The sequence below is a fragment of the Schistocerca piceifrons genome, chromosome 1 (genome assembly GCF_021461385.2).
Source record: "Schistocerca piceifrons isolate TAMUIC-IGC-003096 chromosome 1, iqSchPice1.1, whole genome shotgun sequence".
In the NCBI taxonomy this organism is placed as follows: domain Eukaryota; kingdom Metazoa; phylum Arthropoda; class Insecta; order Orthoptera; family Acrididae; genus Schistocerca; species Schistocerca piceifrons.
In genome coordinates, this window is record NC_060138.1 from 184879704 (window position 1) to 184892896 (window position 13193).

Here is a 13193-nt window from a genome sequence, read left to right on the forward strand (position 1 = left end):
TAGCACAATGGGTAAAGGACCACGTGAAGTGGATGGAAACGAAGGTTTTGAGGTTGTTTAGAAATGAGAATAAGGTGTCCTGGCCTTGGGCCCAGATTATGAAGATGTCATCAATAAACCTGAACCAGACCAAGAGTTTGGAGTTTTGGGACGTTAGGAATGTTTCCTCTTTGTGGCCTATGAAGAGTTTGGCATAGGAGAGTGCCATTTGGGTACCCATGACTATGCCACAAAATTGTTTGTATACCTTCTCTTCAAAGATGAAGCAGTTGTGGGTTAGGAATGAAGTGGTGGGTTTTCTGTGTATAGGGAGGTTGCATCAGCAGTGCAGAGCAGGGATCTGGGAGGTGGTTGTGGAGATGGTGGAGAGCCAGTGGTTGGTTGGTTGATTTGGAGGAGGGGGCCAAACATGTAATCGGTCCCATTGGATTAGGGAAAGATGGGCAAGGAAATTGTGTGTGGCTTGTCAAAGGAACGGTCCTGGCATTTGCTTGAAGCGATTTAGAGAAACCACGGAAAACAAAAATCAGGATGGCCGGAGGTGGGTTTAAACTCTCATCCTCCTGAATGCAAGTTTGGTGTACTAACCACTGTGCCACCTCACTTGGTGGAGAGCTGGTGCAGGGAGTGGTTGGTATCTTTGGTGTGAGAGGCTAGGTTTTAGACAGTTGGTTGGAGATGTTGACAAGGGTCGAAATTCTTTTTGTGGGTCCAATGTAATTAACCGCAATGGGAGCCCAGGATCATTGGTTTTGTGGGTTTTGGGGAACATGTAGAAGGTAGGTGTCAGACTATTGCTGGGGTGAGTAGGGACATGGATTCAGGGGAGAGGTTCTGGGAAGGACCTAAGGATTTCAGCATGTGTCTACTCCCCTGTGATGACGCATTTGCAGTGATGAGAACTCCCTCATCCAGTATGATGTAGGCCTCACAAAGGCCTTTGCGTACAGGTAATACCTTCTGTTTTATTTCACAAACAGATCTCTGGTGCCATATCCTCACACACATCTGATCCTCACATTCATCCCAAGAACCAACCATAAAGAAGTGCCCTGTTACTTAATACCACCCCCAACTGGGGCAGATAAACCATATCCTTTGTCAGGGCTTTGATTATCTATCATCATGCCCTGATATGAGGGACATCCTATCCAAGATCCTTGCCACTCTTCTTAAAGTGGTGTTGTGTCATCCACCCAACCTCCACAACATCCTAGTCCATCCTTTTGCCACTCCCTCCTCCAGTTTTCTGCCACAGGGGTGATACCCCTGTGGAAAACCTAGATGCAAGACCTGCCCAACCCACGCACCAAGCAACACCTACTCCAGTGCCATCACAGGCTTATCCTATCTCATCAGAGGCCAGGCCACTTGTGAAAACATCCATGTTATATCCCAGCTGTGCTGCAAACACTGCCCAGCATTTTACATTGGTGTGACAACCAACCAGCTGTCAATTAGAATTAATGGCCACCTCCAAACTGTTGCCAAAAACAAGGTGGACTAATCAGTGGAACAACATGCTGCAGAGCACAACATACACGATTTTCAATGGCTGCTTGATAACCTGTGCCATTTGAATCCTCCCCACCACCACCAGTTTTTCTGAGCTGCACAGATGGGAGCTATCCTTACAGCGCATCCTTCGCTCCAGTAACCTTTGTGGCCTAAACCTGAGGTAACTCACTGCACCCCACCCTCCACCCAGTAGTGTGTGTGTGTGTGTGTGTGTGTGTGTGTGTGTGTGGGTGGGTGGGTCAAAGGCCTTAATGGCCGAAAGCTTTAATTGTGAGAATCTTTTTGTTGTACCTTTTGGTGACTCTGATTCTCTGCTATATGGTGAGTAGTAACTTTCCTTCTCATAATATTGTTACATTCCTATGTTGTTCATGATGGCAGTGGTTTTACAAATCACACAGGGGAGTCCCTCAAAATGTCAGTCAGTGTCTTCTTGGTGTTCTGATATTCGTGAACCCAAAGAGAAGCCACTAAACTATCCTTAGCAGTGAAAGCACTTGTATTCACCTTGTTTTCACTTTTTCAATGGAACAGATTGGACTCAGCTTTTGGAAGGAAATTCTTATCTCAACAGTTTGTAACAGAAGAATGATAATGTTAATTATTACTAATAATAAACAGTAGACCTGCTTAATACTGATTTTGTGTTGTTTATCTACATGTCTAACTCTGATATCCTGTTAGCATGTAAAGATATATTTTACCCATCTGATACATAGTGTAGATGAGCAATTACTTTCCTGTTGCACATAGTGTTTTTCTTAACAAACATTCATTTCAGGGACCGATGACCATAGCAGTCTGGTCCCTTTAATCCCACAAACCAACCAACCAACCATTCATTTCATTGTTCTTGAATTGCTTGGAGACAAATGTAGTTCTTTAATCACACTAATGGTTATTTCTGTGATGAAATATTCCAGCATCAAGCACCGAAATTAATATGTTTAGTCATGCAAAAGACTGAACTTTCCATGTAACATCCAAACTTTTTTTGTGTAATTTCAAATGTTTGTTTGCATAAAATAAATATACCATACAGAGAAACAAAACACACCACAAAAATAAATCACTACAGTTACATTATATGCTGCAAGCATCATCCCCAAATGTATTGGTAGGGGAATACAAAAATGATAAAGAGAATAGGGGGCACAAACAAGCACATTTGCTGACTGACTGTTTGTTTGGGAGTTGCCCCATAAACAACTAGCTTCCATTTACTTTCTTTTTCTGATACAAGTGTACCTGTGTTGTTTGCGATATGACTGGCACTTCAAAGTAATTTTAAATTATGCCGGGCCGAAAAATAAAACTGAAATCATGCTTTAGTTTTAAGCTATCAGTTTACAGTATTAAATAATTTAGTTTTGCTCATGCAGTAAGTAATTTACTTAATGAATTCTTGAAAGGTTATTATTTTAAATTTGCACATGCATGGGTGCACCCACCCTGTACCCCTACTGCCTCGTCTCATCTCATACATCTTGAGTCGCTCAGTGTGGGTCAACCTCATAGGTGGAACCTAATTGTGTTTATCATGAAATAGTTTCTAAAATGTCACTGGTCTTGTAACAAAACATAGTAAGTCTGTACTCTGTACATTTATGCAAGACCAATTACATTAGTAGCTGTAATTAATTACCTTTATAGATGCAATAAAAATAATTATAATTATTTATTTTTCAAGGATCAATCAGCATGAAAGCCAGAACAAAATGTCTCTACATAATCTTGCTACAGTATTTGGACCTACATTACTTCGACCTGGTTCAGCTAAATCTGAGTCTTCCAAACAGAGGGACCAATTGGCAGCTAGTACAGTAGATGTTATGGCACAAGCTGGAATACTGTATTATTTTCTTAAAGACTTCTCACAAAGTTGAGGTGCTTGTTTAGATGTATAACTACGGGTCAGATGGAAAGATGTAATTCTTGTAATTATTGCAATATAATGTTCCATAAATATTTGTATAAAAATTTCTATATAGTACACATGTATTTTGTATATGGAACTCTTTTTGTGATTGCGGTGCAGATAATCATAACATAATAATAAGTAAATAGATACAGTAGCTGTTTATACACTTGTAATTACTTGAATGATCTAGTCATGTACCAGAGCAAAAATTTATTAGTAGACAGAATGGTAGCTGTTTAAATTGTATGTTCTGTAAGCAGTAATTTATTAATGAGGATGACAATCTGTGTTATGTTTCAAAATGTATTTTTACTTATAATTTTGATTTCTTGTTTACTGTATATATGTGTTTTTGTATCTCTTTATATGTAACATTTTATAATTATGGGAAGATGTAAACAGAACATGGGGGAAGTTTGCTTGACAAGCTCAAAATATGAAATGAAATGATTGTTAGGTTTCCCCTCTCTCATTCTTCCACATGTCTTCTGAATTTGGTGGATACCATTTTATACTGTGACTTTTTTGTAGGATTTAAAAATCTTCACATCACATTGACAACCAATGTGAGATATTGAGCAACAGTTAGTGTGGCTGCAGCTGAAAATTTAGTACATGCCCTAGCACAAAAAATGTGGATTATACACCAACATTTTTTTAAAAATATTTGTTGTCACATGTTGGTAATATTGAAAAATGGATTGGTTGATTAAATTTTATTTTTGGAGCTATTGAAGAGGATGTGAAGTCTTAACTTTCATACGAAGATCATATTTGAACTCTTGTAACATATTATACATTAGCCAATAGTATGGAGTGATTAATGTTGAAATGTTTAATGGAGACTTCATTCATGATGAATAACAGCAGTGCTGATCATTTAGTACTAAAGAAATTATTAAAGTACGAGGAGAATGGGAACTTGTTGCCAGGCAAAAACTGTTGGTATTCATAATAATGGATAACCATAAAACTTTGCTGGTATGTTGCAGTTTGATGTGTAGTACTATGAAATTAGCTACTGTATCACCAGAGCTGGGGAACAAATCAGTACTGAAGGGGGTGCAAACAAACAAACAAGAACAACACATAAAAGAATAGTTTTAACACTCGGGCAGCTAACAAGAGTATTTGAGTCACATGAAAACTCATGATTAGATTTAATTTTGTACATTTGATTGGTTTGACAATGAAAGAAAGGTACGGGCTGAAGAGCTTAATGTAAACAAGTAATATAATATCACAGTGTTACAGTTGTTCTGTTGGATTCTCCCAAAATGCAGTCGCAAGCCTGTCAATTTAGTGTTAACATGTCAAGAATAATTAAATAGGGCCTTTTACTGGTTTTAGGTTGGTTTTTGTTGTGGAATGCATTTGATCATCTTTATCTGTTCTACTACTGAATTTAGTAGAATTTACTAGATATACAGCAAAACATAATGATTCTGACGTGACTATATCCTGCCATTTGCAAGACTGTTCTAAATAAAACAAAAAGTTACATTATAGGAACTGAACTCACCATAATGTCCATTTTTAATTTTTGTTGAAATGTAAATAATATATTATTGTGGGTGTTGTGACATAACCACAGTATTTAACAGTTTTGTGTTTAATGAATTTGAAAATTATTCCAATATATAAACTTTACAATAATACTAGATCTTTGATTTAATTTTAAAAATCTTGGTTCAACATTGCAGTTGTCTGAAACTGTATTGAGTAACTCTATGGAATATAATACTTGGAAGCAGATATTTTTTGTTACTTACCAGTCTGTTTTGTAGACATCTTGCAACCAGATACATTTGAGTTTAATATTAGGAAAAATGTGTAGAGAATGCGTGACCATTATAATATATTATGGTTTGAATAAGTGTGTGAGCTGATTACGTGATTCGAAAACAAATCGCATCCATGAAAACAGACTTCATGGAGCATTTTATTTTCCTCTCCCTACAAGCATATTGGCTAGAAATATAGCCACCAATGCATAACTTGCAATAGTGTAATTTACATGTTGTGTTTGAAAGCTGCAGCCACATGTATGACTAAGAGGAAAAAGTTAAATGAACTGTTTGTGGAATAATATTTTTTCTATCAAAATGAGGGACAGTACTTTTCTCATTTTTAGGTGATGGAAACTCTTAGTAAACTTCACTTTGTTGTAGCTCTGTGAATATTTATTCATTCCAGAATAAATTAGTTTAATGGTTTTTCATTTATTGTTTTTATTTTATCTGTTTTCTCGAAAAATTTCATATCCTACAAATGCCATACTGAACTATTGCATTCATGCCAGTGAAATTAACGTGTACATAATTATTCTGTTAAATTGCCTTTCTTGTTAATATTGGACTTTTAATTTCTTGTAATGTCTGTGATGCTTTAGTGCAGCCTTTTATAGTAACAGACATTTTGTCTCAAATAGACTGTAAGGGTATTTAATCTTGTCTGAGTATCTATAAGTCTTGCCACAGAGTTGCAGGGTACAGGCTGAATACCTGTAAAGAGAGATGTGTTGAGTAGTGCCTTCTGGAATACAAATAATTGAGTTACCAATCTTCAGACAATCTTGAACGACTTCACTCTCTTCCAGTCGCTCTGCTTTTAATGTAAAACTAGTGGCACATAATTTTTTACTACCATTGTAAAATGTTACCTGTATAGTCAGCCATTTTGTTGGCAGTGTTTGTACATCTAGTTGACTCTTCCAGCTCAGCAGTAAATTAATAGAACACATGAGAAGCATTTAATTACTTGTGTCTATTAGTTGCTTTATTTGTATCTTTCAGTGGAATCATGGCTTATGATTGTCCCTGTAAAAAAAAACTTAGTATTAAGGGACCAATATTGTTACAATTATCATTACATACTGTTTTTGTGCTTTTTATGATGTTTACAAAAATAGAATCATGTGATTCCAGTTATGCAACATTCCCAAAAATCATCCATCATTTGGAGGTAGCTTTTGTGATATAAAGAGGTATGCCAAAGGCAGTTTAATCCATAAATGCAAAGAACATTTTGTGCACATATATAATATGTTGTGAGTCTTAAACTTTTTTTATATATTGTATTTTTTTTATTGATGTTATGTATCCAAAAGAAAGCAGCTGTGAATAAACATAGATCAATAGTTCATTGAACTGTTTTATTAATCACAGACGAACCTAATTGTTTATTCTGTATGCGATATAAGAGGAAAGACTGGTGAAAGATATGTCAGAGGCTGATAATAGGCACATAAAAACGTGGGAGCCAAATTGGAGTTTTGAAAACTGTTCTAGTTTTAAAAACTTGTATACAGTATCTCCCCAAGAGAGAAATGAAAATAGAAATGAGTAAAGGAAATGTTGCTGTTGCAGTAGTTTCTAAAATAAGTATTCTTCTTCTGTTGCTTAGTAATTCTTTGCAGCAAATTTATTTCACATTTCAAGATTTTACTATGTAACAACTGGATAAAGATATGAATTGCTCAGTTCTAGGTGCCTAAACCACAAAACAATACATTTTTATTGTGTTGTGCCAACTAGCAGGAATCGACTTGCTCAATAAATAACATAAAAGGCTAACAGGTTTTTCATCATGTGGTTCTATCAATAAGTCTTCCTATAGTGGATTTAATTTCCTATTTCATCAAAAGTGGTGCTCATTATCTGTGGGGATTGTGAAGAAGATCATTCCACAGTACACAGGGCAACCATCATATTTAACATTTCTGATAGCCTTTCACAATATTTTAGTGGAAGTACTTGTACAGTGTCATGGTTACTACATGATGATTGTATTGCTGCTAACAATATGCAAATATACTTTGTAATCCGTGCTGTGGTATAGGTTTTAAAAAGAAAGAGATGCTGTGTCATGTCAGTGGAATATGTGACTGATCAAAGAGTGTTCAAAACAAGGCACTGTAGTCAACCTGGTCATCAGTTTTCACCTAAGTGCCACATGGGATTCTACAATAATAAACAGTCTTTGCTTAGTTAAGGGACTGCCAGTGACAGGACTTGATGCCTGATCCACCCACTATCACTTTCCCGAGCACTAACTGGGACACTTCTGAGAGAAAATGATTGGTGCAGTGATCTTCCCTCTCAAAGGAAAATGTACAAGTCAGAATCTATGAAACATGACGCAGTTACAGGATGCCAATAATTCCACAAAAAAAAAAGATTGGCAGAAACTAATCAAAATTCTGTAATTGAAGAATTTCATCACTGTGAGAGTGAATTGCTTATATGTATTTAGAAAATTAGCAGTTACATCTACCTCCATATTCTGCAAACCACCTTGAGGTACTTGGCATAGGGTACCTATCATTGTACCAGATTCTTCCCGTTCCATTCACATATGGAGCACGGGAAGAATGATTCTTTGACTGCCTCTGTGCATGCTGTAATTATTCTGATCTTACCCTCACGGTCCCTATGTGAGCGATACGTAGGGATTGTAGTGTATTCCTAGAGTCATTATTTAAAGCCAGTTCTTGAAACTTTGTTAGTAGAGTTTCTTGGGATAGTTTGTCTATCTTCAAGAGTCTTCCATTTCAGTTCCTTTAGTATCTCTGTGACGCTTTCTATTTATCAAACAAACCTGTGAGCATGCATGCTGCCCTTCTTTGTATACTTTTTGTATCCCGTGTTAGTCCTTTTTGTTATGAGTCGCACACACTTGAACAATATCCTAGACCTGAGTGCACAAGTGATTTGTAAGCAATCTCCTATGTAGACTGATTGCACATTTCCAGTATTCTACCAATAAACCGAAGTCCACCACCTGCTCTACCCACAATAGAGCCTATGTGATCGTTCCAGTTCATATCCCTACAAAGTTTTACACCCAGGTATTTGTATAAGTTGGCTAATTACTACAGTGACTCATTGACATTATAGTCATAGGATACAAGGTTGGTGGTGTTTTTTTTAAGTGCACAATTTTACATTTCTGGACATTAAAGCAAGTTGGCACTGAAAGACCTAAGTCGAAACAAGGCCCCGGGAGTAGACAACATTCCATCAGAACTACTGACAGCCTCAGGAGAGCCAGTCCTGACAAAACTCTACCATCTGGTGAGCAAAATGTATGAGACAGGCAAAACACCCTCACACTTCAAGAAGAATATAATAATTCCAATCCCAAAGAAAGCAGGCGTTGACAGATGTGACAGTTTAATAAGTCACGGCTGCAAAATACTAACGCGAATTCTTTACAGACGAATGGAAAAACTGGTAGAAGCCGACCTCCAGGAAGATCAGTTTGGATTCCGTAGAAATATGGGAACACGTGAGGCAATACTGACCCTACGACTTATTTTAGAAGCTAGATTAAGAAAAGGCAAACCTATGTTTCTAGCATTTGTAGACTTAGAGAAAGCTTTTGACAATGTTGACTGGAATACTCTCTCAAATTCTGAAGGTGGCAGGGGTAAAATACAGGGAGCGAAAGGCTATTTACAATTTGTACAGAAACCTGATGGCAGTTATAAGAGTCAAGGGGACATGAAAGAGAAGCAGTGGTTGGGAAGGGAGTGAGACAGGGTTGTAGCCTCTCCCCATTGCTATTCAATCTGTATTTTGAGCAAGCAGTAAAGGAAACGAAAGAAAAGTTTGGTGTAGGTATTATAAAATCTATGGAGAAGAAATAAAAACTTTGAGGTTCGCCGATGACATTGTAATTCTGTCAGAGACAGCAAAGGACTTGGAAGAGCAGTTGAATGGAATGGACAGTGTCTTGAAAGGAGGATATAAGATGAACATCAACAAAAGCAAAACGAGGGTAATGGAATGTAGTCGAATTAAGTCAGGTGATGCTGAGGGAATTAGATTAGAAAATGAGACACTTAAAGTAGTAAAGGAGTTTTGCTATTTGGGGAGCAAAATAACTGATGATGGTCGAAGTAGAGAGGATATAAAATGTAGACTGGCAATGGCTAGGAAAGCGTTTCTGAAGAAGAGAAATTTAAGTGTCAGGAAGTCGTTTCTGAAAGTATTTGTATGGAGTGTAGCCATATATGGAAGTGAAACATGGACGATAACTAGTTTGGACAAGAAGAGAATAGAAGCTTTTGAAATGTGGTGCTACAGAAGAATGCTGAAGATTAGATGGGTAGATCACATAACAAATGAGGAGGTACTGAATAGGATTGGGGAGGAGTTTGTGGCACAATTTGACTAGAAGAAGGGATCGGTTGGTAGGACATGTTCTGAGGCATCAAGGGATCACCAATTTAGTATTGGAGGGCAGTGTGGAGGGTGAAAATCGTAGAGGGAGACCAAGGGATGAATACACTAAGCAGATTCAGAGGGATGTAGGCTGCAGTAGGTACTGGGAGATGAAGCAGCTTGCACAGGATAGAGTAGCGTGGAGAGCTGCATCAAACCAGTCTCAGGACTGAAGACCACAACAACAACAACAACAACAAAGCAAGTTGCTAACCCTTGCACTACTTTGAAATTTTATTAACATCTGACTGAATATTTATGTAGCTTCTTTCAGATAGCACTTCATTACAGATATCTGAATCATCTGCAAAAAGTCTGAGGTTACTATTAATACTGTCTGCAAGTTTATTAATATACAACATGAGGAGTAAGGTTCCTAACATACTTCCATAGGGCACATCTGAAGTTACTTCTACATCTGACGATGACTCTCCATCCAAGATAAGATGCTGCGTCCTCCCTACCCCATATGATCTGACAATAAGGGTAGGTGTGGTACTGATTGTAATATGTAGGCTTTCACAGCCGGAATTGTCACAATTAATAAAATATTCCGGGCTATTATGTTGTGGTCAAAGGGATTTCACTTTAAACCCCATCAATTTGTCCATATCCATGGAGGACATTTTCAAGGGGGATCGTAGCTTTGGCAAATGTCTGATTCTCACCCTGGCTCGCTACTGACTCAAATGCTTTTCAGAAACCAAGAAATACTGCATCTACCTGACTGCCTTGCCCAACAAATTTCAGTATGTCGTCACAAAAAGTTAGAGTTGAGTTTCATATGATCTATGTTTTCGGGATCCATGCTTGTTGGCACTGAGGAGGTCATTCTATTCAAGATAGCTCATTATATTTGGGCTCAGAATATGTTCTAAGATACTTCAATAAATTGAAGTCAAGGATATTGGATGGTAATTTTGTGGATCACTTCTACTACCCTTCTTGTGGACGGGTGTGACCTGCACTTTTATTGCAAGAACTGGTTGCAGTCTTTTGTTCGAGGGATCTGCACTAGATTATAGTTAGAAGAGGGGCTAACTCGGATGCAAAGTTAGTATAAAATCCAACAGGGATTCCATCGGTCCTGGAGCTTTGTGCAGGTTTAATAATTTCAACTGTTTGTCAACACCAGAGACTAATGCTCATTTCATTCATCTTTTCAGTGGTACAAGGATTAAATTTGGGCAATTCTCCTTCATTTTCCTTCGTAAAGGAACAGTTGAAAACATAGTTACGCATTTCAGTTTTTGCTTTACTACCCTCAATTTCAGTTCTTGTCTCATTCACTAGGGACTGGACACTAACTTTGTTGCCACTAACAGCCTTTGCATACGACCAGAATTTCTTTGGATTTTGTGAAATGTCATTTGACAATATTCTGGTGTAGTAGCCATTGAAGGTGTCATACATTGACAGCAAAACAAATTTCATTCAGCTTATCTCTTTCTATGGTCCTCTGCCTTGTTTTACGTATATTGTGCAGCAGTCCCTTTCTTTAGAAGTTTCCTTAACAATGACTGCACACCATGGAGGTTCCCTCCCATTAAGAACTGTTCTACTGGGGACATTTCTGTCCAGTGCATGATCAACTATTCTTTTAAGCTTGAGCCATACTTCCTCAACATGCTCCTGCCCTGTGCTGAAAGTTTCAAGAGACTACTGACTTTTTATCTAGTTTACTTAACATGTATATCTTTCCACTTGTTTTATGTGTCCTTTGTATTTGGGTAATCATGGTTCATACAAACCACATCTTGGTCACTGATACCAGTCTCAATGTGGACACCCTCAAGGGGGTCAGTCTATTTGTTGCCATTGGATCTAATATATGATGAGTGAGTTCCTAACTATCTGTTCTATGTAGTCAGAGAAAGCATTTAGTAATGTTTCACAGGATGTCTTATCATGCCCACCACTAACAATATCGTGATTTTCTCAACCACTGTAGGATTGGGAACTTATGTACAACTGAAACGAGGTTTTCTCTAAAGTTTTCGGTTACTTCAGGAAGTGAGTCTTGTGGGTGATAGAAGGATCACTTATCATTTTATGCCCATCCCTGATACTGAGTCTTGCCCAAATAATCTCACATGCAGCTTCAGTTTCTATCTCGGTGGATTTGAGTTTCTTGTCTATTGCACTACACCATCTCCATTCACCACTTGTGTACCCTTATGATATACATTTAAATTTTCCCCAAAAACCTCTCTGCTATCTATTTCAGGTTTCAACCAGCTTTCTGTACCTAGTATTATGTGAGCTTCACTGCTTTTCATGAGCACTTCAAAATTGGGCACTCTGTTGCAAATGCTACGTCAGTTTACCATTAAGATTTTCAATACTCTCACCTATTGGAGGCATTTCTTTCGATCTCACACTGATACTTCTGGGTGTCCTGCAGCTATTGTTACCCTTTAAAGTCTCTGGCTCAGTCCTACCATTCGACTGAGAACCAAAGGGCCACGATCAGTTCTGGAACAATGCTGCAAATTGTGAGCGTTGTTGAAACTCCATGTACAAGGCTGGTCATCTCAACCTTTTCTGCCAGTCACTGGAACAGCCCAAGTATGACCACAGAGCCTATACGAAAGGCATCATTTGTTCCGGGGTGCGCCACAATCTACAGCTGGTGGCACTCTGTTCCCTCAGTGCCTGCCAAAATAGCCTAGATCTACCATTGACATGCCACTTGCAGTCTAGTGGACGAGTAATGACAGATCCTGTTCTTCTGCAGAGGAGACGTCCTTTCAATATAGCCTATGAACCCTTGCATTTTGAGCTTGCTTACTAGATTCCGTCCACTATGAAATATTCAAACAAATTGTACACGTGGGGATATACTACAAATATTGGTCATCAGTGAGATGCAGCATTAAAAACCTTGGGAAACTTGGTCGGGTAGAAACCACCAGTTCACCTGAACCTACAGTTTATATGTTTGAATATTCTAAGCTGTACTTCACGGCCATGATTCTTCCTAAATTCTTACTGGTAGGTTTTGAGAAGGATCTTTCCTTTTCCAAATTACATTTGAGCAAATAACATATTCCAGGAATCTGCAACAGATAGTCAGAAAGAGCATTGATCTATGATTTTGCACATTGAAACATTGCACCTCTTTTTTTTTTTTTTTTTTACGTTGCCCTTATAACATCACGGGAGGACAACACATCAATGTAGGATGGTAAATGATCTAATTATGAAACAGGGGACAATGTCTGACATGGGCAAAGACTGATAGCAGCATTGTTCACAGACAAATGACCAAATCATCCATACATCTCTTACAAGATCGGCCTTTAATCTCAGCGTCACTGACTGCTATGAGCAAAGAGAAAGTAATGACTGAACACAATATGTTTTTGGTCATCATATCTCTTCACAATGATCTGCCAACTTTGCTGGATCCCATCTGTAATAAATTATATAATAGCAAAAAATCATGTAATTATCAACATTGAGAGTAGGTATAATTAAAACAATTACAAAAGTTCTAAGCAGATACCACATGCAATTATTTTAAG

At 37.9% G+C, this 13193-nt stretch overlaps 1 protein-coding gene across 1 annotated transcript in view; it reads left to right on the plus strand.

The window, feature by feature from the left end:
- Nucleotides 1-6583, plus strand: part of LOC124789340 (active breakpoint cluster region-related protein) — a 134977-nt gene extending 128394 nt beyond the window's left edge. Inside the window, exon 16 of the mRNA XM_047256665.1 lies at nt 3209-6583. Coding sequence (XP_047112621.1) covers nt 3209-3404 — 196 coding nt within the window. The 3' untranslated portion in view covers nt 3405-6583. The remainder of the gene's footprint in view (nt 1-3208) is intronic.
- The last annotated feature ends 6610 nt before the right edge of the window (nt 6584-13193 follow it).